Below are 25,572 nucleotides of genomic sequence, written 5' to 3'. Positions count from 1 at the left end.
CAATCTCCTGCTTTATCGATTCAATACCACATTTGCCCTTCTGGCCAGCAATATAATCTGCTTTAATACCACTAACTCCAACATTTGTGTCCACTTCAGTGGCATTTAAAGTACTCTGTCTCTTGCAATAACACCTTGGTTGTAGCACTCCTGTAACTCCTGACATCAATGGCACATCTTTGTATCAGCACTTAAACACTTGTAATATAACCCACAAACCCTTGAATGGTGGATGTTAACAAAGTACTACCACATTTATCAGAAATTCTGAGGATTAGAATTCAGGGGTTCAGTGAATTTCAACAACGAGGCTGGTCTTGGGTTGTTTGTCTTTTCTCCCTTTGTGGTTTGGGACCCCAAGAGATACATTTAATTAAAAGTATCCTCTGCTTCTCCCCATGGACTGCAAACCCATCTGGTGAGTGTTAATTAGGTCGGCAAGCAGTCGATTAAGCTAAATTGCCACTTTTCTGTCTCTCTTACTGCAGTCCTGTATCTCAGACACGGTGCCCTGTGGCTGAGGGATGACACCTCCCACAGCAGAGCATTCCCAGCTCTTACCAGAGGGTTTGGATGTCTCAAAGAAGCCAAATTTCAGTAAAAAACATCACTAGTCAGGCCACCAAAAATACAATGATTTTGGGTTTGTTCCTCCCCCTTCCTTGGATCACGATTTCAAGCTCTTCTCCAAAATATTAAATGCTAATTATTTTGAAGCCCTGTAAAATGAAGTTTTAAAAGTGAATTGCATTTTTGTTACAGCTGATCCCAAATATGTGGAGACTCCTGTGAAACTGGGAGCATTAGTAATGCTGTAACAATCTGCATGTCACTTACAAGCATCCTGTTAAAAACAGACACAGAGCTCTTTCAATACACACTTTAGTCACCTAAATCCTGTATTAACTTCTCCCAAGACATTTTTGCTCAATTAAACCTCTATCAGGAGAATGGAACAAGTCAGAATTCCATAGAATTCCACAATCTTTTATTCAAAGTTTCATTTTACCACAATCTTTTATTCAAAGTTTGGTTTCATTTGTCTCACCTGAAAGACAAATAGAATTAAACAGTCATGCAACACTGCCTGTGAAAAATGAAGCAATTGTCCTTTATAGTGCAAGAGTGTAAAGCTTGATTTATTTACACATTTTAAGGTGAAAGGAGAATGGTGTAGGCAGATCATTTTATACATTCAGCTGTGCTCCACAGAGTTAAGTTACACATAAAATACACACTGAGGATCTTTTAAGCGCTCTGTGCATCCAGAAGCCACAGGGTGGAGGTAACAGATGTCAGTTCACACTGGGTATAGAAGCCAAGGGATGAACCCAGGAGCTGCTCCTTCACCAGAGTGCCAGAACAGCTCCTGGTGCTGAGACATCCTTCCCATTGGGAATCTGGGGGTGCTGTGCCATGTGCAGGGTCCTGCATGAGCCCTGCAGTGCTGACATTCACAGATCAGAGTGTGCTGTACAACACCTCAATATTTCACCCTGGAATGTGGCACAGGGCTCCTCTCCTTTAAACCTTCCTGTGCTGCTCAGCTGTAAATATTTGCTGCAATTCCAGGCATGGCCATTGTCACCTCAGACTAACAAATATTCTGGGAAAAGCTCAGTGTGAGGTGTTTCAGCTTCTCTGCACTAAAAGGGAGGTGAGGAGTTGAATTCACTCCTGAAAGAACCAGAGAGAGCACAAAGTCCTTCAGTCAAGTTTAAACAAGATACTTGGTTTCTCTGGGCCCTGCTCATGCCCTTTCTTAGGCTGAAGAGCAGAAAATAACATTTTTTGGAAGACTACAAGAAAAAGCAAGAAAGAGGGAAGTGCATAAAATCAATCAAACAAACAAAACCAACCCCACTTTAAGATTCCAGTGTTGAACAGCAGCAGCAATCAGGAGTGAGGTGCAGCCCCTCAGTCCTACCCCTACATCAGTCATGGAGCTGAGGCCCAAGGAACACCCCAGGCTCCACTGCTGTGGCACAATAATCAAAAATATTGTGATTTATGTGCTATAGAAACAGACACCATCTCCAGTGGAGGCCTTTGGCAGGAAGTTTCCAGAAGCAAACAAAGGGAGATTTCTCTGTGGCTGCTGGTAAAGGGAACTGTCATTATTAAGTAGAATTATTTGAGCACACAGAGACTGTGCAAATAAAACATGGTTATGTAAAGCTTTGGAGCAAGACTTGCCTTTAGAATCTTTACAAAGAAAGGGTCAAACCCACACAATGACACAAAAGCTCAGCTTGTGGCTGGGGGCAGTTTCACTCAGAGAAGGGCTCTGTGCAGGGAGCAAGGTCAGGAACTGGGCTCAGGCTCAGGAGAACTGGGGAGTTTACAGCAAAACCAGCAAAACCAGGCCTGAAGCAGCCAGAGAGCAGCACAGCAGCCCAGAGCAGCTCTGTCCCCTGGCACTGTGCAGATCTGTGCTCCTGCTGGGTTTAAACCCTGCACTGTCACACACAGAACCATCCTGATCTGCATGTCAGCAGCCAAACATTTAAACCCTTCTGACGAATTATTTTATACCCCCTAATTAAGCACAGAGAATATTGCCATGGAACAAGTGTGTGCTGTAGCACAGCTTCTTTTCAGACTCTGTGTTCTGTGGCTGCAGAACCAATAGGTCAGAACAAGTTGATTAAATGGGAAGAGATAAGGAATTCCTGTGCCCTTCCCATTCAGCCTCCCTGCACTGCTTCATTCTGCATTGTTAATGAACAAAAGCTGCCCATAAATTCACCAGCAATCGATGACCACATCCCAAGGCAGTAAATCAGTGTCACTGCACCCCAGTGATGAATGCTCTGGCAGCAGGAGCCCATTAACATCCTTATCTTGCTTAATCACAAATAAAGTATTGAGGGTGAAAGGAAAGCTGTTATTTCTTGAGGTTCCCTAAGTTCCAGTGCAGGGGATGCCACTGATAAGATCTGAATTGTGCCCATCTGGTGAAGACATGTGGGTACAGCCCCAGGACACCTCCCCTGTGCAGGGGGAAGGTTATTCTTCTAAGCTGCACAAAAATGCCAAAGCAATCCAAAGTACAGCCAGATTGAATCAGTCTGCAGAGCTGGCAGAGCAAACAAATGCAAAGGAACAGTTCTGTTGTCATTTACAAGAACATGGAATAATCATGTACAGGTCAGAGGAGTTGTTGGGAATTTCTGGCAGTGGGAACAGAAACTGGCCATGAGTCAATTTAACAAATAAAAATAAAAATAAATATATTCAGAAAGACACTGTTCCAAATCTCAGATAGTCCCAAACTCCCTGGTATTGGGGGAATCACTTAAAATACACAGAACATGAGCACTCTTCCTTTCAAATAAAGTTACAGGGTCCTGGAGACTCTACTGTACAGACAACCCAAGCAACACTGAGTGGACTTAAAATTCAGTTTCCCAGCAAAATACCCCAATTTTAGAGCAGCCAGTGCTATCAAAGTGCCAGGATAACCAGTGAATGTTGCACTTTGTCCTCCTCACTTGACAGCTCCCCATTCTCCCCCAGTATCAGCTCCTGGCCATCTCCTGGAAGCTGGAGAGATAAATATCAAAGTACACAAAGCTCCATTATCCTCACAGGCCTCAGTGAGTGCTGGGCTGTGCAACTTCTCAGGCCATCCACAATAAAAAAAACAAGTCTTGTTTTTCCTTTTTATAAAAGAAAATAAAGGGGGGAGGACCCCAGCTTACATCACCTGAACTGAGCTTTTGAACTAAGGAACTTCAATATCTTTAAGTAGTTGGGACCACTAAAGTTGGAAATCCTGCCTCTATCAGAAAGAAAATAAATAAACATGATAAAGAATTTAGATTTTGTCCAAAATTACAGAAATTCCCCACCAAATAGAGTCACATCATTCTCATTTCTCCTTACCCTCATCCTTTATAGTGCTTCCTCTGCACCATTTAATTCAACTTGAAGTCCTGCTATGAAATCAGAAAACTGGCAAATCATCTTTGTTCTAAGCCACATAATCCAGTGGTCCTCTATAAACAACCCCCATCCTCAGTGCTTATGTTCAACACCAGAACAGAAGTGCCCAGAATTGGTGGGTTAAAGGGATAAAGTGTTCAAAGTCTTCACTCTCACCAGTTCTGCTGCTCTAAACACACAGCAAGTTCCAGTGGTGGTGCTTCAAAACAATTCCATTTATTGCTGTGTCAGTGGAGCTCTGTGGTCACATCAGGATTTAGAGCCTTCCTGGAAATCTGTCACAGTCCCTGTAAATGAAAGATTAAATCCTGTCCTCCTCTCTCTGTGATCAGCTCCTGAAAACTTGTTTGGAGATAAAACCATTCCCAGCAGGGCTGGAAACTGCACAGTCACTTCTCTTCCACAGCATCTCCTCTCTCATCACTTCCACAGTGCTGCACTCACCATTCCATCATTCCACACTCCCAGCCAGCAGAGTTCCATGCACAACTGGGATCTGCTTCCTGCCAAGTGCTTTCAACTTCCCAACTATAAAAAGTTCTTTATTTTATAATCAGCCTGGAAAGTTCAGCTCCAGACAAAACTCTTCTCAATGTCAGCTTTATGCTTGCTGCTATTTGAACGGGTAAATAAATAAAGGTCAAACTGCTGACGACTCTGATCAGTCCTTGAAGGTCACTCACTCCTTCTTGCTGTGCTCCAGCACCCTGTAGGGAGGGGCAGAGGCTCCCCTGGGTCCGTGCTGCTCCTGCACGATGGGCAGTGTGGCTGGGGTGTAGATTTCTGGCATGCTGTCGTTGTTCTCCAGGGCCCCGTAGGAGAAAGAGGCTTTGAGGTCAGGCTGCACTGCAATCCCCTTGTCGTGCATGTTCTGCATGCCTGCAAGAGCAGAGCTGGGGATTAGGGACTAAAGTGCATTTTTCCTGCTGTCTGTTCAGCCAGGAAATGAGGAGTCCCTGAGGCTCATCAGCTCCTCGGGTGCTAAATCAAAGACAGGATGGGTTTGTGCTCAGCACTGGAGCAGCTGATGGACAAAGAAGCTCCAGGTGAATGAGGGATGGCTCTCAGTTATCCATCCAGTGCTGCAGATCTTCCACACAGCTCACCCAGAGCTCAGCTGTGCTTCCCAGAGGAAACTGCTGCTCCTCTACCTCACTTCTGAGCCATCCCCCAAAACCAGTTCTCCGTGCTGTACCAATCCCAATCCATGCTCAAAGCAGTTCATATTCCCAGGTAACACTGCCTGACCACCCAGCCCTGCCCAGAGGCACAGCCTGAGCCCTCCCTGTGCAGCCCAGGCCTGAACAGAGGGATGAAGCCTGCCTCTGGTTACCTGGCATGGCATCCATGGAGATGTAGGGCTCGAAGGGGACAGGCTTCTTCCTGTTCCTTGTGATCAGGAAAACTCCCAGGAATGCTATGAGGCACCTGAGGGAGGAGAAAGGATCACTGAGATCCCTGGCAAGGGAGAGCACAGAATATCCCACCCAGAATTCAAGCACTGCCAAGTCAGAATTCCAGGGCTCTGTCCAAGCTGAGCCCCCTTGAGCAGCACTGGAACATCCCCAGCACAACTTCATCTTTTCTCTATCAAGCACAGGGAAAAGTTTTCATGTTAATTAATTAACCTTGACTAACTGCAGGGGAAAGGAAGCACAGCAACATTTGGTTTTGCTTTGATGGAATTCCAGGATTTAGCAGCCTGACCTTTCCAAGGCCCCCAGTAAACACACCAACCATGGATGTGGATTGTTACAGAGCAAGGTGCAGTTCAGAACAATCATCTCCCAATTGTCTGGGTTTTTTTTCTGTACTTGTCTAAAAGCCATTTGAGAATGTCCCCTGATTATGGAGAGCTAATTACCCCTAAACACTGAGTTACACAGGAAATGTTTCACTGATCAGATCTGCATTGTGCCTTCTCCATGCTCTAAAAACTCCAGAAGTCAGACACAGTTCAGAGAAGGTGCAAAACCTGAAACAAAGTTCCTAGAGAGGGTTTTTTTGGATTATTTTACAATTCTTCCAGATTCATGAGCAGGCAGCTTGAAAACCAAGCCATGTGCTCAGCACCCAAGCTGATCCCCAGGATTTAGTGATTAATTGTTGTGTAATTGTGCATTACCAAGGGTTACACAAATTTTTCCAAGCACAACACTGAGCTCTAAGGGCCACTCTCTGCTCTGACAGAGAAAATGCTTTCAGCCTTTTCTCTTCTCCAAGACTTTGTCCCTCTAACAGAGAGGTATTTTTAAAGCAGATTTGTATTTTTAAAATTTGAGTCACATGAAGCAACAGTTTTCTGTCAAGGAGACCTGGAGCACTTACCCCAGTGCAAACATACAAATGTGGAGAACATCTTCACCCATGAAGTCCAGGTAAAAAGTTGCTCCTTGAAAAGAAAATCATTCATTACATCTTCCCAATTCCACCTTCAGCCAGAACCCACATCAGGCAGGATTCCTATTTTTATAGCCAGCACCTTTGTTTTTTAATGAGCTTAAAATAGGTGTCCTGATTTCTATTTTAACACAAATTCTTGACAAATCTTTTTGAGTTTCACAACCAAAATAGTTCTGCTGGTGTCACTAACAGAGATGCAAGTGAGCCTGTGCAGCATAAACAAGAGGGACTATTTTGGAATGATGAAACAAATTTGATTTAACTACAAAAAGATGCAAACTTTTGACCCCAAACAACAACAACCAGCTCCAACCTCTAGAAGTGTCCTTGGTGTCCTGGCTGGCAGCAGGACACATGTTCTGCCTCCTGCTCTTTACATTTTTAATGTAAAGAAAATAAAGTAAAAAATAAATAACAAGGAAACATTTCACCTACACATCTAAGAACACATATTGAATGAGGAGCAGTCTCAAATATAAATTCCCCTGCACTTTAAACAAATGACAGAACTGAATAGAAAATTTTAACACAGTCTAATGGGATAATTCCTATTTTTAGAAAGGGGAAAAAAAACCCAAACAAAGCCACTGCAGATGAGAGAGGACAAAAAAATAGAAGTCATCATATTGCTGAGTATCCACCTTCTTCAGGATAATTACTTTCCAAAATCTTTTGGCCTTTTTTTAGAGAAGTTTGTGCAGTTACCTGCTGAGATTGCTGCTGTGGTGGATAGGATGTAGCCAATGCTGGAGATCTGAGCTGAGTCATAGAGCTGGGAGGCTTGAGCTAAAAACCTGCAACACAATCACAGGCAACAGGGGCTGATTGGGAAGGAGCCTTTTTTTGGAAACACCTTTCAAAAGTGATGCATAAATTTAAGGAAATTCATTCTTTTTCTCACTGAACAGCAGCAGCAAGGCTTGGAATGAATAAAAAGGACAGAAGAGGGAGGATTGTGGCTGCACTGAAATTACTGCCCAACCTTAGGGCCAGAGTGTCCCTCATATTTTGAGAAGCCTTTTATCCCTGCTGCTACCAGCTTTTTATGTTATTGCAAGTACAAAGGGAAAAAAAACCCTAAAAATAGACACATTATCAACACCACTTTGATTTTAGCCAGTGCACAGATACTGCATTTGACTGGCCACCATTTCAGCCCTAAAATTGTTTGGCAAATACTTGAATGGTGGCATGAAAACCACCTGGCAGTGTCACTTTGTGGAAAAGCAAAGACCACCCAGGTTGCTGGGACAGATCACAGGAAAGAATGGATAATTCTCTGAAACTTTAATTTTTGGCACAGTAACAAACAGCTCCTGAGCCACCCCCCACCCAAGTGCAGGCAGAGAGAGGAGTCCTTACGTGGCCTGGTAGATGGCAGTGGCAATCATGCACACCAACATGATGTAGAAGATGGGGGAGTCCAGCTGCAGGGTGCCCTGGATGGACACCAGGACCATCCCAGCCACGGCCTTCACTGTCACCACAGTCATGGAACCTGGGGGGGCACCACACTCAGCTGGGGCAGCTGCAGAACAACCCCACACCCCAAAACCTGCCCCTGCTCCTGCCAGCCCCAACAAGGGATGCAAAGTGCCCTGTTTGCCACCAGCTCTGCCTGTTTTATTCCTCACAAAGCCACCACTGCAAGCTCCAAGAAATCACTGAACCCTTCTCTATCAGTGTCCACAGAACTGGGAGCATTTGCTGTTTTTGTCAGTGTTTAAAGAGTAGTGTGCAATTAGCTGATGGGAGGATACAATTTTCCATTTGCTTTGGTTAGTAAAGGAAGTGTCCAAAACAAGAACCAGGAAGAGTTTTCCTTTCTTGAAAGCTGGGCCATTCAGAATTAGGGCAGTTGGTTTTGTAATTCATGAAGCCTCTGAGGCACCACTGAAATCCAGCCCCAAACAGCTCAAAAACCCAAAAAGAGTAAAAGAAAAGACACTGCAGGAGCTGAAGGTGCATAAACAGCAAAAGTTGAGGGCTGTGACACAGATTTCAGCATGGCAGACTTGCTATTACTTATATTTTTAAAAGTTTATTTGATTATAGTTTCTATTAAAAAAAAAAAATTATTAAAAGTGTAAATTAAAAGTAACTGCAGGATCCCAGAGTGGGATATCAGAATCATCAGGGACTCAGTTTCACAGGGACAAGCTGGAGGGGCAGAGGATTTCTCATTTCTTTAACCACACAGCAAATCTGAGCAGAGCTATGACAATTCCTGTAGGTCAAATCTTCTCTTTTACCCACTGAATGCCACTCTTTGTGTGCCCAGATTAAAATTAAAAACAGTAATAAATAACCTGCAATTTCTGTGCTTGGCAGATTATTTGTCTGATGGGGAATAAGCCTTAATTATTCAAGGGTTGTTTACAAGATCCAAAACATCAGCTCCAGGAACATTTCTGGAGGAAATTAGTGCATTTCATGGCATTAATTAAATCAATATAATCCCCTGCATGCCTCAATTTACTGTTTAAAGATCTTACAAGTCTATATCAACTCACCCAGCAAAGCAACCAGCAGGAGAATAATGACAATGTAGTTTGCATTTCTCTCCTTGTAAAAATACAGGAGCAGACAGAAAGCAATGATCTCCACAAGCTACAAAAGAGAGAAATGAGAATATTAGAGATGCAGAGCACATGGGGTTGGCATTAACTGAGATTCTGAGCCAATCAAAAATTAGAATAGGGCAAATCAAAGGGAAATGGGGATCCCACACAATTATAGACCAAATTCAGCATCATCTTAGGCTGCAGTTAGAGGAGATATTCAGCAGCCTCTTGCAGAACAGGAAACACAGGGCCCTTCTGGTGTTGGATTTGTGGTAAAGCAGCTGATCAAATAGTCCTGACTGAATATTCACAGGAGAGATCTCAGTCTGCTTTCTGCTCTGAGCTTCCACAAGTGATCCTGGGGCAATGGCCAAGATTATCTTCATTACAACACAAATTTCATGGGATTTTCAATAAGAAATTTGTGGGTCCAGAGAAAGTCAGTGTGGAAAAAACCCCAAATTCAGGCACCATTAAATATTCAGTCAAAGACATTGAATCCTACAGAATTCAAAGAAACAAAAGGAGCTGTGCATGTGTCTGACACCTGGACAACTGTGCCAGGTTCCTGAGTGAACACACGAACATTGCTAGCAACCAGAAGGAAAAATAATGCTGGAAATGAAACTCCCCCAAGGAGAAAACCTCCCCACCCTCCATGGCCCCTCACCATGTAGAGCAGGAATGGCCAGCTCACTAAATGCCTGGTGATGTTTTCTGCTGTCATCTTCTCGTGGCTGTTGGGTCCAAACGTCACCAGCAGGTAAGTGCCAACAACTGCCAGGCCACAGCCCACGAAGGACAGCACGTAGCGCCCTGGGCAGCACAGCAGGACAGCAAGGCTTAGTGAGGGGCTGGCATGCAGGGAGTTAATGAATTCATCCCACAGCACCACCTGGCTCTTCCTCTAGGGGTGCCCTTCCTGCCCCACCTCCCAAATATTGCAGCCCCCAGGGGCAGGGGGGGTGTGGGAGCTGAACAAACTTGGTACCAGGTGGCATCTGCTAAATAAAGAAATATCTGCTGAATAAAGAAAGCTCCAAGATCTGGGGCTGATCCTGCCTGCCATTGCCCACAGCCCTTTTTCCACTTCTGCAAACACCTCCATGTTCATGGAATTCAGCTCATTCCCTGTTGCAGAATCAGGGCTGCAGCTTCAGCCTGTTTCTAAATTCTGTGAGGTTCAGGGGATTTGCCATAAGCCAGGGAAAAAAAAAAATCCATTTGGAATAAACAGTAGATGAGATGACACATTTAGTCCAAGAGGTGCTAATGAGACCTTGCCATCCCTATAATTATAATTCCTGAGGGGCCCTGCTGTGTGTGATGAATGGTAAACAAAGGAAAAATGAAAAGAAACCGTGGAACTTACTCAAAAATTCCTTGGGCTTCCATTTTTCTTTAATAAATATAATTCCTATGATTGCACTAGCTATGAAAAAAAAAATAAAAAAAAAAAGAAAAGGAGAGAGAAACAGTGAATTCTGGAGTCAGGAATCTCCCACTGGAGCACACTCAGGCTCCTTCCTCCTTACCCACAATAGACACTGCACTGAGGGGCACAATCAGAGAGAGGGGAGCAAAGGCATAGGAGGAGAACACTCCCAGCTCTCCCAGCAGCAGCAGCAGCAATCCACTCCACCAGGTCTTGGTTCTGAAGTAAGCCCGGGGGTCCTTGGAGCCTGCCAGCCTGATGTGGCTGTATTTCTAGGCAAGAAAACAGGAATAGAGCAGCTTTGTCATGTTGGATTGATTATTGCAGTGCAGGATGAGTATTTGCTTCAGGCACTCACCTGGAGGTTGAGGGCAATGCTGCTGACAAGATGCCCAAAAATAGCCAGAAGTGCCCCAATCAAGTTCTCCTGAAAAAACAGAGGGAACACACAACTATTGAATTTATTTGTTGAATTTAGCCAAGAAACTCAGAGGGGTTTGCACACTCTGGAGGAGAACAGACTTTTAAAACCACTCCTGAATCATGGACTAGCCTGGGTTGGAGGGACCTTTAGAGGTCATCTGGTCCAACAGATAATAAATAAATAAAACCTGTTTGTCCTCCTCCCTTCCTACTGACATGGGGCACTTCAGATAAGAGCTGTGGCTGTGAACTCAGGTGCAAGATAAGACTCAACAGCCACTTTCTCCAAGAGACTTCAATTAGTTTGCAGTTCCTCAGAGAGGAGGAAGATAAGGCTAAAAAAACCCTCACACCATCACTCATTCTTTCCTTTGAAAAACTAATTTATGAGGATTTTATTGGAATTTGACAGAGAATGGATCAGGAACCTCTGCTTCCCTGCTCTTCTCCACTTGTGACAGCTGCAGGTTCAGTCACTAATTCAGCCCATGTGATGAGGCAGACCAATTATCACAGATTTGAGGCAGTTTTTTGTATAAACCAGTTGTTCCCAAAGTCTGCTGACAGCTCCCAGCCAGTTCCCAACCTCTTCTGCACTGGCATTCACAGCTCAGCAACAATTCTCACGCTCTAAAGATGGAATTTGAAATAAAGAAAGGATGTAAAGCAGGCTGAGTCACAAAGGAGATGTAGTGGAGGACTGAAGAGAAGAACCTGAGGCCACCAAACATTTGTGTGCTCCCAAAACTGCCTAAATCTCATTAAATGTCATTAGCACTGTTCCTTCAGCCCAGTCCTTACTTTGATTGATTTGGAATAACTCAGCTCACCTTCAGATGTGAATATGAATAAATGGACCAATCCTGAATTTCTCATCCACAGAAGAACTTCCAGATTTCAAATTCTTAAGCAGCAGAATAAAAACCTCTTTATCAGAATGCACAAAAATAAGATTTACCCCAAATAACTTCACTCAAAACCACCTGAGAGAAGTTCTCAGGACAGACAGAGAAGGTGGCAGGAGGATGTCACTGTGTCACCACAGTGCAGAGTTCTCTGGGCTGTGACAGCCTCAGGGCAACAGCACTTGGGTCACTTCCACAAGCCCAGGACTGTGGTCTCAAAGGGAAAAAAAAAAAAAACCCTTTTAGCTGAGATTTTCTGAGCATCTTCAGAATCAGGGATTCAGAGGGAATTTATCTGTTCCCAGCTGGAGAACAAAGAGGAATTCCAGCCCCATGTGGGCTCACCCCTCTGGAATTCAAACACCTGAGTGCACAGAGCAAACCAGAACCTTTGCTCTGTTACTGCTGCATGGCTTAGGCTGAAAAGGCACCTGTCAGAATCACTGCAGCCAAACATCCCCACACACCCACACCTTCCTCCAGCTCCTCAGCTCTGCAGACAATTTCTCTTTCTCTCACTATGCACAGAATATGACACCCCAGGAATGGCTGAATACAAAGACAGAGCCCTTTCTGCAGAAAATAACCCAAAAGCAGCATAATTATCATCTCATTCCAATAATCAGGGACTTCTGGGGATGGAAACTTCCCTGCTGGGATGGGAAGCTGACCTTGTAGGAGAAGGAGTCTGTGTGTGGCTGCACAGAAACTGCTGCTGTGGCCAACGGGAGCTGCTGAAGCTGCAGACTGGGGCTGTTGCCTCCTTCCATTTTGGTTGTTTTTTTTTTTTTTTTTTTGCTTTTCAGCCTTTTTGATGCTGGAAGTTCTCTTTAAAGAAGAGACTCGGAGCCTGCTGGAACCAACTTCTCCCTGCCATCCATCCTGTTCCCTTGGGCAAGTTCAGGGAAGCACAAACAAATCCTGCTGCTTCCTTTCCCCTGCCCTGTCTCAGGGTGGGCACCACAGGCACGAAGGAGGGTGGATGAGCCACTGTTCCCAGTCAGTGAAACAGCAGGGTTATATTCCTTCAAAGTCAACCTAAGGGGAAAAAAGAAATAAAAAGCAAAGAATTAGATCCAATAAATCCTGCAGTGAAGGATAGACCCCCAAATCAAACTCGCAGCTGCACATAAAGCAGGAAAGCAGATTTTAAATGTCTTCTTAGAAAGCCTTGGACAGAAACTCAGACTTTTTTTTACAAGCTCTTGTGAACTGGCTGTGCCCCAGGGGTGACACACTCAGCTGGCATTTACCAGCACCACAAAGGCTCTCGAGTCCTCCAAGCCCTGCTTCTCATTTCCCTGCTCCAGTTTGTTCGGGAGCAGCGCTCCGTGAGTCACCCCATGCCCACGTGCTGGGCATGACAGCGAGCAGAGAGGTCAAACCGGGAGAATCCCTGCCAGCGGTCCGCATTCCTCACAGCCCCAGTTCCTCGGAGCCAAACTCGCTGGAGGTGTGTGGAAGGCACCGCAGAGAGCTCGGGGAGCAGCAGCAGCAGCACCGAGCCCCGAGTGAAGGGATCAGGGCGGGCTGAGACTCGCCTGCCCGGGATTCCCAGCCTGAGCATCCCCAGCCCCCGACACTGCCCGGGGTCACCCGGCTGCGGGACCCTCCCTCTCACCCTCCTTCGGGCAGCCCAGCGTGGGGGCACAACAGCCACGGAGGAAAAAAACCCAAAATATCTGTGAGGGGATGGGGCAGCAAATCCCCCTCCCATCGGCAGGGAGCCCGGGCAGCGCAGAGCGCCCAGACACCCCCGGGCCGGGCACGGGGTGTTCACAGCAACCCTCCGCAGCACCGGCCCCGCTCCTGCCGCTCCCCTGCCCCTCGGAGGCGGCCCCGCCGCTCCCCGGCCCCGAAACCCACCGGCCCCGCCGCTCCCCGGCCCCGCCGCTCACCCCAGCCTGGCCTCGGCCTCCAGCTCCGGGTCCTGCTCGAGCACCGCGGCCGCTTCCTGCCCGCCGCATCCGATTGGTCCCCAGCGCTGTCAATCAAAGCCCGGCCCCAAGGCGCACGCGAGGATTGGCTGCCGCCGGAGGTGGGGTCTGCTCCGGCCTATGGAAGCTGCGCTCTGAGGGGCCGGGCGGAAGGAGCCGCGTTCCGCCGCTCGGTTGGCCCCGCCCGGAGCTCCGGGCCTCTCCCCGGCCCAGAGCTGCAGGGAGAGCAGCAGGGACACCGCGACCCCGCTCTGTTCCCTGCTTTGCCCCGGTGGGACCCGTGTGTGCGGCTCCCGGTGCCGCGAACAGCAGCCGGAGCCGCCTTAAGGCGCATGCACAAACCGCCTCCACCGAGCCACCTTAAACCAGCCGCGGTGGCGCTGAGAGCTCACCTGTGATTGGGCGCCTGCTGCAGTGTCAAAGTAACAGGCACGGTGATTGGAGAGGAGCTGAGGCGGCTGTTGTCTCGGCAACCGGGTGTCCGCATTCCCGGTGCCGCCGAGGGCCGGGGATGCAGCGGCAGGGACGGGCAGGTACCGGCAGGTAAGGGCGGATAGAGACCGCACACCTGACCTGGGCAGGATCGGGGTCTCCCCAGTGCTTCCCGCCGTTCCCAGCGCGCCCCGCGCCAGCCTGGGCGAGGCTGGGCCGTGAGGCGACTTCCGGTGGTGCCCTCACCTCAGGGCATCACCACAGGGCATCACCTCATACCTCACCTGGGCTCCTCTCCCCACGAGCCCCGGGTTCTCTCACTGCAGACAGCAAATGGCTGACCTGGGCCAGCTCTGGAGCCTCGTTCAGAGCTGTGACTGAGCTTAGAAACAAAATCGCGGCTCTGCCCCGAGTCGTGACACTGGATTCTGTGACCGGATTCCAGCTCAGGGATGCTGTGGAGCACGAGGTACCTCAAACAGAACAGCAGCACTCGGTGCCACGTCCCGAAAATAACCAGCACTTAGCACAGTGAGTGCAGAGCTGAAGGGTGAAAACCTCAACCACGCCAAGGTTTTCCACCCAAAGCACAGCCAGGGTTTGTTACTGGAGCAAATCGAGGGATATATGGAATTATTTATAGCCACTGTGGTTAGAGATGTTCCAGGTCCAGAATTCCTCCTCTAGGGATAAACCAGCACAAGGGAATAAGAAATGCTATCAAGCAAAACATTCACCAACAGCAGTGCTTCCAAGGGTTTTATTTAAATAAAACAGGGAAATGAAAGAGTAACTGATGGGAATACTGCATTAATGTTGGACTTGCCTTTATCTTACACATCCTATTTAAAATGAAAGCTGCTGTTGTGTTCCCATGTTTCCTGCATCTCCATATTCAGTGTTGCTATCTTTGGCTGTTCCTTTTAGGTCTCAAGACTTCTCCAGTCCTTATAAACACCACAGGAAAGTGATCTCAAACTGAGAAATTAAAAAAAAAAAAAAAATTAAGTGTTAATCAAAGGGATTTCAGTATAACCAAGTGAGTAACAAAAATGTTTGAATTTTATGAGGGTTTTTTTTTGCCACTGATAATGATCCAAGACAAGAATAGCAACCAAGTTTAGATCACGGTCATTAAATTAACTTTGTAATCACAACTGCTAACAGAATGAGAAATGGTAATGCAATATTAGTGGTTTAAGCCTGGAAATTACTCCAGATAAATCACCTCATTTGTGCCATTTCCCCATCTCCCACCCACCAGCTCTGGCCCTGTTTTTCCCAAGTTTCTGAGCTCCCCATAGCTCACTCGCTGCATTTCTTCACGTGCACATTCAGAGCACTCGGTGGAGTTAATCCTTGTGCAGGGACACCCCAGGGGACCCCTCTGTCTGCCTTGTACCACTCTTCCCGTGGATCCTTGATTTTCAGGAATTCCTCTTTCCTTCCTTCCCTCCTTCCACCAGCAGAGGGAAGCAGAAAGATGCGTTAAAGCCGCAGCGTTTCCCATCCTGCTCCCAGCCCGGCTCCTTTTCAAGCCCAGCCAACACTCGCAGGTGCCAAGGGCCTCCTGGGCTTTCTGGATGCACCTTCGCAGCTGCTTCCTCAGCTGGGGGAAGGAGGATGCCCTTCCACAACCTCCCACTGTCTGGTAACCCCAGAACTGCCAAAATTACGTACATAAGGATTTCTGAAACTCAGTGCCGGGTATGTAAAGAAGGTAAATCAAGGCAGTGTTTGGCATCTTCCCCCCTTTCTTCTCCTGCCTTTGGCATCTTCTCTTTCTTCTCCTTCCTTTGATGTCTTGCTCCTTGCTTGTCTCTCCCATCTCAGTGATATCAGGAGTGCATTATCTCAGGGTTGAATAACAGCAATCAAGGACGTAAAGGACAAAAAAAAAAAAAAAAAGATGAGGGGAAAATGATCAAGGTGGAGAAGTTGCTTAAAGACTTTGTGTAGGCGCCATCAGTCTGCCTGGTCAGCTTCCAGCAGTGCCAGCTGACCTGATGCTGAGCTGTGACTAAAGCAGAGCAGGGAGCTTCACAAAGCACTCCCTTCCCTTTGAGAATTTCCTGCTTGAAGGGCAGAGTGGGCAGGAGGCCAGACCACAAACTACACAAGGGCTTGGCTGCTTCTCTCCTAGGCTTCATCCCTGGAGGAGAGTTCCTGCAGCAGGTCAGGAGGGGAAGCTCTGGATCCATCAACACCAGACCTTTTGGGGGCTCTGGCTTGGTTTCCCCCACCTGAAGGACTTGGCTGTGTCCCCCTCAGCCATTCTGGAGCACACTGAGTCAGGGATAAATGCCAGGACGGGACGTTACCCACTTGTAATTTAGGCAGTGGAAAGAGCTTGTTTGCCTCTCAGTGCCTGACCTAGAACACCCAGCAGGTGACTTGACCCACTTGTGTCACTGTGCCAGTTCACCCCTGCCTGCACACAGGCCAGTGGGGCTGGCAGCTGCTCCTCTGGACTTCCCTGGCAGCACAGTGCCCCTTGCATCACCCAAACACAATTCCAGGCACTCTGAGGGCACTCTGAGGTGCAGGAGCTGAATCTCCAAGGGTGTGGAGGTGCCTGATCTCCAATTACCCTCAGCAGCACCGAGGTGATGATGGATGTGCCAAACCCAGAGCTGGATGCACAGGAAGGGCTCAGAGCCTTTCCCTGGCACGTGCTGTCCTGGAAGGAATCAGGAACTGCCCTGGCTGGGCAGGGATTGCATCCAGCCCTCCCAGGCTGGGCAGCAGCAGCCAAGCCTGGCAGCACCAGGGCAGAAGGAGCTTGCAGATGCAGTTTTTTATCAGCTGCTCTGGAAACCTGCTGCAATTTTAATAAACAGCCCCAGCAGAACTGGGCAGGTCCTGCTTCCCTCAGCACAACCCTGCTGGCCACAGAGCATGGGCTGGACAACCTCAAGCACATGGCAGGGCCATGTGGAGATGGACCCATGGCCAGGGCAGTGCAGGCTCTGTTCTGGTTCTGGTTGTTGATAAGGAACAGCAGGCTCAGGATCCCTGGAGATGAGCCCTCAGACCACATCTTCAGAAATCTCCTGTCATTTTGGAGCAGCCCAAGTCAGAGCAGCTCCGCTGAAATTCACCGAGTTGCATCAGACACCTCAAATTTTGGTCCTGAAGCATTTTCCTACAAAGAAAAATAAGGGGAAACGATGATCTGTGCTCAGCTGTTTGATTACTCGGGGCATTTTTACAGGAAAGGCTGAATCCACCAGAATTGTGAGTGCACACAAAACTGGGGACTGATTCCTTGGACCTGTTTCCTTGCAAAGCTCTCCCAGTTTTCTGGAGGTGGCTCATATTTGGGGTTTGTTATTTTTAGCACCATAGTAGCACTGTTCCACTTGTCCATGCATGCAGCCAGGAGCAGCTCAGCTGAGGGAGGGAAAGGAGCAGGAGGAGTTCCCTGTGATCTCACTCTAAATCAGCACCTCTTGCAGCAGCCAGCACTGCCTGCCCACTCCCTGCCACTCTTCCCTTCAGCCTTTTGTGAGGCCAAGCAGAGCAGGAGCCTCCATTCCCTTCCCAGCCATTCCTGGTTGTTCCTTGAGGGGTTTGAGTCATTCCAGGGTTGCTGTGGCCAAGCACAGGTTCCATCTGGATGGAGTTTTTCATCAGCCCTTGGTTCATCCATTGCCCCTCTTTGAGCCTCATCTTCCCTGCTCCTTCTTGCTCCTCCCACAGTTAAATCCCTTCATCCTTGTGTCTGGATGAGTGGAATTATGCCCCAGCTGCCTATTGCCTCTTTCTTCCATCCCAGACCTTGCCCTGCTCTCTTTGCCTCCTGTGCCATTCAGGAGGGGCCATCAGATCACTGCCAGAATCCAACTCTCAAATCACCAGGACAGGAACCAAGGCACCTCCAGAGTATTTTCCATTGGTAACTGGCAGGCAAGACCAATAATGAAGTTCTACAATGTTCCTAAAGATCAGCTCTTCCCATGCTACACACTGGAATAATTTCACTTTTGTGTTACTATAAAATTGTTTCTTTTATCTTCTATGGTCCCAGACCTTCCAATTCCCACTGGGATTGGCAGAAGTGGGACATGAAGAGCACTCAGCCCTGCTTGGGGCCACATCTGAAAAGCTGGAGGGATCACGTACAACACAGGCAGGGCTGCATTTATTTGGCTCTATAAATAGAATCCTGCCCAGTCCTCTTTTTGAAAAGCCCAGGAAAAGAAGAGAGACAGCAAAGGTGTGGTACTGCAAATAAAGCATTCTGCCCACATGCTGCTAATTAGGCCCAGCTCAGAAATTACAGGTGAGATTTTACATGTGCTGTGGCTCCCAGTCTATACAAATTGCTCTGTAGACAGCAGAGAGATTTGATCTTCCTCGTCCCCAGAATCACTCAGCTTTCCATGCAATGGGAAGATTGCATTAAAGGATCAAAATCTGGAAACTCTGAAGGCACCTACCTCAATGCACAGTTAAAATTAAAGCATGAAATCCATGATTTGAAAAGCAATACAGGAAATCCCATAATACCAGCACTGGTGGTGCTGGAATGGTGGGTTTGGTTCTGGCCACCCTAACTCTAAAAAAGGACTGGCAGGTGATACTGGGGACACTGCTGGGCTCAGGGTCACACCTGGGGACACTGCTGGGGAGCTGTGCCAGTTCCTCCAGCTCAGCACCTGCCTTAGGTTGAGTTCCTCAAGTCCTGCTGATTCACCCTTGTGCAAGTCACTTAACTGTTCTGTGCCTGCTGCCCAGCCCTGCAGGTGCCCAGGCTGCAGCAGGTGTTGTAAGCCCTCACCCACAGGAATTCAGGGTGTTTTGAGATGTGGGAGCTGTTAACAGAGCCCCGAGTGTCATTACCCATTATCAGATGTTTGTAATAACATACACACACCTCCTGGGCTGCTTTGTCCCTTTCCTGGTGTCTTGCTATAGCTCTGATTGCTTGGGGATTGTTTTGGTTTTCTAGAGAGAGTTTTTGAGTTTTTCCCCCAGTTTTGGGCCACTCCTCAGTGAGCTGGCCCTGCTCCTAGAGCAGCCCCATCCCTGTGCTGAGGCAGACTCCAGAACATGTGATGACTTTGCAGAGCTGCTTAACACCGAGTGAAGACACAACTTAATCAGCTTAATAAGCTGCCACTCACCAGCTGAGACACCTTACCTGGCTGCCTGCACCCTCCTGAAGCAATTCATGCTTTTACAGTCACCTGATGGTATTTACACATCAGCAAAGGTGTTTTCCCTCCCAGTTTGGGTGTGCAGAGAGCGGGCCTGGGGCTCAGCTGCCACAGTCCTGCTCACTCACAGCCCCTGCACTGGCACTCTGAACTCTGCTGCAGTGACTCAGGCTCAGCACCTGCCCCAGCATGTTCTCTGTTGATTAAACTGGTTTGCAGGCCATAATTATTTTCTCTATCATGGTATAATGGCTCTGCATCGTATTAATTTTAACATTGTAAGAATTTGCTTCTGGGAACGGCCTTCTTGAATTAATCACTGACTCATGATTTACTGGGGGAGATAATATCTAACCTACAAGAGGCAGAACAGGAAACTATCTATTTAAAGATGGCAGTGGCTGATAATTTATGGCTATAGACAAAGAGATATCTCAGAAGAAAAAGGTGGACAGATCCTGCAGTTTCGTGGTCACTGCTCTCACTCAGCAAAAAGGAACTTTTGTGTAGTCACTGGAGGATCTGTTTTTGAGTGACAGATTAAAATTGAGGGGGGAAAAAAAAAGGAGTGAGAAACTAGGAAAAAGTGTCCAAGCAGACCTCAAAGCCATCCTCAGCTCTGGGACCAAACTTTGTGTTACAACAAAGGCAATTCAACATCCCAGCATTTTACCAGCTTGCCACAGGAAACAAGGGGAAAATAGGGGGAAAAGCATCATTCTGTCAGTGTTTGAATGTGTAATACAGAGGTTTTCTTATCCCTCTCCTCTCCAGCTTGAACTGGACACTCCCACAACACTGAGTGAGGCCTGGCCATCAGAGGTTTCCTCTCATTACAGTCCATTAGGAAAGTCAATCTGAGCAGTCAGCAATGAAAGCTTTAAATCCCAGAGGAGGCTGCAGGAGGTGAAGCTTCATCCTGGCAATCTGAAGGATTTTGTCCCCATTTCACTGAGATCTATTCTGTGATTTGGGGTAACTCCCATAACCTTTAGCACCACAGGCTCCTGACTGCAAGGACAGCAATTCCCACCTGGAATCAGGGGCCCTGAACAAAATCAGACACACAGAGGTGATGGAGGATTGTGGACACAGCAGTCACACACACAGATATTTCCTGCCAGAGTGTCCTGGGCAGTGTCAGGGAGCCCTTCCCACCCTTGGGAAGCTCTCCCAGATTTTGGTGTGAGTGCTGCTGGCAGCTGAAACCACTCACAGGGAGAAGCAGGGTTTGAAATGTGGGTTTGCCTTTGTTGGTCATCACCCACAGGTAAAGGCAATTCAAAGGCATCTCAAATCCTTTTCCCTTCTGAAACTCAGCATTTCTGCAAGCAAAGCATTACCACTTTTGCCCTGGCAGTGTTTGTGGCCCAAACCACAAGAGGATTTAATTTGGAAACATTTGGGAAATGGTTTTCTTCACATCCCTGAGCGTGGAGCTGGGAGGGAGGATGGTGCTGCTGGCCTTGGCTCTGCTCCCCCATGGAGCATCTTCACACACAAATCCAGGACACTTCCATGGCCCCTTTGAACCTCTGCTGGGAGAACCATCCAAAAACCACCCTGGGACTTTGGAGCAGCTGTAAGGAATCACCAGAACAACACTGGAAATGCCAGAGGCTTCAGGAGAAGCCACACTGGTGCATAATGAACCAAGCTCCAGAAGATCTCCTGGCCCTTTGCCCTCTGAGGGTGAGACCTGGGGTGAGCACAGAGTTCATCTGACACAACAGGGAGCTCTCCTGTTTGATCCCCTGAAATTGCTAACGGTGCTTTTGTTCCTGTGCTCAGGACTGAGTTCAGTGCTGCCTTATCAGTGTCCCTGGAAATCAGTTTTGCCCAGCACTTTTCCAGTCCAGCAGCAGCTTCCCCACAGGGTCCTGTCCCACCAGTTCCTTTCCTTTCTCACATTCCCTGCTGGGTGCACTCTCCTTCCTCAGTGTGTGGGCTGCTATTTACATCCCTTTCCTGTTTGTCTTGTAGGTCATCCCAACATGGATTCCCTCACCAAGGGAAAAACAGTCACAGACATCCCACCTAAAAAAGAACAACAAATTTACTCCAGATGTACTCCAGAGTCTGCAGCCTCAGTCACACAAACCTACCAGGGAAACAAAGACAACTTTCCAGGTGAGTGCAGCCTGGAAGACACCCCACTGCCATGGGATACACAAAAATCCATCCCAGGAGGGTGATCCCAGAGTGTCCCACTGTGTCCTGGTCCAAAGGGGAGGGCTGTTGTCCCCAGGAAGTGGCTGGGAGGTGGCAGTGCCTGGAAGGGCAGTGTGGGTTGGGAACAGCCTGGAGCAGTGCATCAGGGGCCCTTTATCAGCTGATCTCCCAGACATTTACAAACAGTAATTAAACCTGCACCACCCTGGGATGTGGGGGCCACTTCTTGTCCCCATAGCATGGAGCAAGAAGCCAGAGCACACCTGACCTGGAAAAAGATTCCTCATATCCCAGGCAGAGGCTTTAGGCTGGGCTGGTTTTGTGCCTGAATTCTCTCCAGAGGAACACTGAGGATAAACATCCAAATCTGGGGAGCCCTGGGCAGGAATGGTGAGGGACACTCATGTCTGCACAGCATCCCAAGGCTGTGGATGGATAAAACCTGACCATTCCCCAGTGAGAGCTGGAGAGAGGCTTGGAAAAGTGCTGCCTGGGAGCCAGAACTGCCATTGCCAGGTATCCATCCTGCCACCATTTCAGAGCAATGAAAAGGCATGAACAGAAACTCCCTTCTCCCAGGCCCTCCTAGCCCTTGGGATCCTCATGGGAAGACAAATAAATCCATCAGCAGATTGTTCAGAAACATTTATTGTCACCATGCAGTGACGTCTCCTGGCCTGAGATTAAGATCATCAATAAATTCCTGACTGTGGAAAAGAATGAGCCCATGAGAAAGCCCAGGGCTCTCCTTACCCAACAGGGAAATCTTTACTACATCTCTCAGCAGCTGGATCTTGTATCAGGGGTTTGGGGGAAAGGAAGCTGGGAGAGAAGCAATGCCAGGAGCAATTTGATAAGGACAGAGGGCTGGAGGAAAGGGCAAATTAAATATGAGGAGGGAAGATGCCCAGCCTGTGTTATCAGAAAACACACAAACACTCCACACCCAGCTGCTGGGGTTAGAGCCTGCTCCTTCTGCTGTCCCAGGCAGTGGGGGAGCAGGAGGGGCTCCCAGCTAGGGTCCTTTGGCATCACTGCCCTGTTCCAGCACTGTCTGCAGAGGGGAGCAGCCAGGTCTGTGCAAGGCTGGACCATGGCAACCCCAGGTATTCACAACAAACATCACAGGCTGTCCTGAGCACTTCCATTTCCCAGATTTTGGTCTAGAAGGTTTAAGCATCACCCTGAGGGCCACACAGCAGCTCTGGAGTCCTCACTGGAGTCCAGCTCCTTGTCCAGCTTGGCTAGCTCATATTTTACAATATTATTTTTAAAGGTAAGGTTGAAAAAATAAAAGTATGTTTGCAGTGTAAAAGCCATTAAAGCATCACTGACTGTCAGGGCTTTGGACAAACAGGTTCTGTGAGTTCTGTGTGTGTGTAAAACTCACATCACTCTGACTGTTGGTACAACACATTCCAGCTGTAGAATTCCTCTCTTCCATGGGGGAATCAGTAGTATTGTAGAATTTTTTGGTAGATAATAGTTAAAGGAAAATATGAAGTTAAATTATATGTTATGCTTATGCTTTTGCTTTGCTTGCTTTTAGTAGTACAGATTTGTCAATTAGCCAACTTAAAGTAAGTGTTTAAGTAACTTCAGTTAATGTACTAAGTTTAAATACCATATGCCTATCCAACACAACCCCAGGAAAACTTATTCACTTATTTAGCTATCCAGGCAGCTCCTGTCCCAGCCTGGCAGCTCCCAGAGCAGCTCCTGGCTCAACAAATCCTGCCTGCCTCACTTAGAGGAGCACAGCCAGGCCAGGGTGGTCAGGCTGGACTGCAGGCCCACAATACCTACAAATTAACTAAAGAGGAAGGGGATGGAAAGAAATCCTTTCTGCAGGTTGTGGAGAAATCCCCCTTTCATTTTCATCAGTTTATAGCAACTGGATCAGAAACCCTGCAATGCCACACCCATGCATGAGCACACAGCTGCTCTGGGCTGTGCCCCAAAGAGCAGAGCTACAGGGAGGCAGAATCACAGCTCAGCCAGTCGGGGGCTGACACAGAGCAGCAGCTTTACCAAAGGCTGGTTATTCAGCAGTTCATGCCTGGGCTGCCTCAGAGCTGGGGCTCAGCATTCCCAGGACTCCCCCTCAGAAGTGCAGCCAAGACAACTCTCAGCTCACTGAGGTAAATCCCTGACTGTGAGCACTGAGCTCTGGTTCTGTGCCCACTTTCCAGCTGAGTCTGGGAGGTTCTGGTGCTCAACTCACCCAAAATTTAATTCTATAAATCCAAGGCACTACCTGGGGAAGTAAGTGAGAGCTGGGGGAACCCTCAGCAGATTTTTTAAAGTTTTGCACCCTTATGAACAGATGCAGGCAGGGTTTGATTTCCCTGAATCCTCTCCTCCAGCACAGTACAGCACAGCAGCAGGGCAGCCCTGGACACGCGTGGGTGTCCTAACAAAACACAGGATGCTGTTTTTCCCTTCACAGCCCTGCAGAGCCACACCACACACTGAGCTCCCAGCTGCCTGCCCGATGATGCAAGGAGTGAATAAGCACGAATAAAGACACAGAAACTGGGTGTTGTTTGTAGAAGTGAGGAGCAGAGCCCTCCACCCAGCACTGGGGATACCAGAGCTCTTGCACAACTCAGCTCTCAGCCTGCTGCTCCTTTTTATGCATCTCCGTCTCTGTGGGCACTTTTGCACCAGGAGCACTCAGGAAGTTTCCCTTCCTCCCCGGCTGGGGGAGGAAGCAGCTCCTGGCCTGTGAGCAGCAGAGCTGGGATGCCAGAGTGGGATTCCTGCGTCAGGATTTCCCTCAGCCTCTGCTCACCATGAGCAGGCCTGTGCTGGCCTGCCAGGGCTGCCTCACAGCAGCTAATTACTGCTGCTGGGCTCTAAGGATTGGAAGATGATCATTAACTACAATTGGTTTGAAAGCTTCCAGTTTTGTAGATGTTGAGTAATTAAACCAACCAATGAGCTGCTCTGTGTTTTCATCTGAGAAGTGCCAGTGCTGGAGTCACCTTGGAGGGGAATCAGTCCTGACCAGGGTGGGAATGAGGGACAAGGGCAGGGGGCAGATCCTGCTGGCTCAGGGAGGGCACTGGGGTCTGGCACACCCCCAGCTCCTAGAGCAGCTCATGTGAACCTTTCTGAGCACAGAGCAGGGTCCTGGCAGCTCCCGAGGGAGCCCTTTGCAAAACACTCGGAGCTTTCACACGACCTTTGGTGCTCGGGGTGAAAATCGCCTTCATCGCTCCTATCTCAATCTTCAAAAGGAACTGGTGGGCTCCGGGCGAGGAGTCAGGAATGCTCTCACATATTTGGGAGCTCCGCTTTACGCAACCTCGCAGCAACTCGCCTTGGCTGGAAGGGATGAGCGATACTGAGCCAGTCAGCAAAACACCCACCTGTGCGGGCAGGGCTGGGGACTGAGCCCCGGCAGCGCGATCAGCCCCGCACAGCCCGGAGCGCGCTGAGAGCGCCCGGCTCTGCCCCCACCCCGCCCCAGAGGGGACACTCATCCCGCAGAGACACCCGGGGAGCTGCAGCCAGCGTGGGCCTCACCCTGCAAAACCTAGGATGGGTATGTGGGAAAGAGAACCCCATAAAATCCAGCAAAATTCATCTTTGTTCTGCTGAGAATATAAGGTTACAACTGAGATGGCTTTTGCTGTTGGAAATCAGGAGCAGAGCTGCTGGACTCACGAGTCAGGCTGGAGGAACTGAGGCTCAGATGGGGAAATGTTCATCTGGCAGGAAGTTAACCCCAAAATCAGACTCCCAGAGCAACTCACTGAGGGCTGAGAGCTCCCCAAACCCAACTCTGTGTGCACACAACAGCCCAGGGCTGCCTGGGCCCTCTGTCCTGCACAGCACAGCTGACTGTCCCCACTGGCAGGGCTGCCCCAGGACAGCCAGGACAGGCCAGGGGACACCTCTGTGCTTGTCCCCAGGGCCAGGCAGGGGCAGCTGGGCTGGGACAGACCTGCCAGGGGACAGGGCACCTGCAGCTGGTGACACTGAGCACTGGGGGAGTCCTGGTGGGACTGGTTTGAACTGGAGCTGAAATTCTGCTCTAGGAGGACTCACAGAATCAACATTGAATCAGAGCCATCCTGCTGAAGAAGGAGTTTGTGATCTGAAGGGAAGGAGTGCTGGAGAGATCCCAAATGCTGATAAAGCTTCAGCTTATCTGTCCCTCATCTTAGAGGCCATCCTCAAACA

The 25,572-nt window shown here is 48.5% G+C and overlaps 1 protein-coding gene and 1 long non-coding RNA gene across 3 annotated transcripts; one reads left to right on the top strand and one right to left on the bottom strand.

The window, feature by feature from the left end:
* Positions 1-966: 966 nt before the first annotated feature.
* NIPAL3 (NIPA like domain containing 3) lies at positions 967-14,090 on the bottom strand. Of its 2 annotated transcripts, none has more exons than XM_056508971.1 (12): positions 14,008-14,090; positions 12,350-12,716; positions 10,709-10,777; positions 10,451-10,622; positions 10,288-10,347; positions 9,586-9,731; positions 8,865-8,961; positions 7,714-7,849; positions 7,057-7,145; positions 6,277-6,340; positions 5,282-5,376; positions 967-4,827 (listed from the first exon to the last, which is right to left on the bottom strand). In XM_056508971.1, the coding sequence occupies exons 2-12, from the start codon at positions 12,446-12,448 to the stop codon at positions 4,628-4,630; spliced, it is 1,227 nt and encodes a 408-aa protein (XP_056364946.1). In that variant the 5' UTR covers positions 12,449-12,716; positions 14,008-14,090; the 3' UTR covers positions 967-4,627. The 2 variants fall into 2 exon arrangements, with proteins under 2 accessions (XP_056364946.1, XP_056364945.1); XM_056508970.1 differs by lacking the exon at positions 14,008-14,090 and adding an exon at positions 13,577-13,977.
* LOC130262144 (uncharacterized) lies at positions 13,732-25,003 on the top strand. Its single transcript, XR_008842070.1, has 3 exons — positions 13,732-14,158; positions 21,193-21,339; positions 23,831-25,003. It is a non-coding gene; the product is annotated as an uncharacterized LOC130262144 (long non-coding RNA).
* The last annotated feature ends 569 nt before the right edge of the window (positions 25,004-25,572 follow it).

The sequence above is a fragment of the Oenanthe melanoleuca genome, chromosome 23 (assembly GCF_029582105.1).
Source record: "Oenanthe melanoleuca isolate GR-GAL-2019-014 chromosome 23, OMel1.0, whole genome shotgun sequence".
NCBI lineage: Eukaryota > Metazoa > Chordata > Aves > Passeriformes > Muscicapidae > Oenanthe > Oenanthe melanoleuca.
The sequence above is the reverse complement of the archived record's forward strand: the minus strand, read 5'-3'. Positions and strand labels throughout refer to the sequence as shown.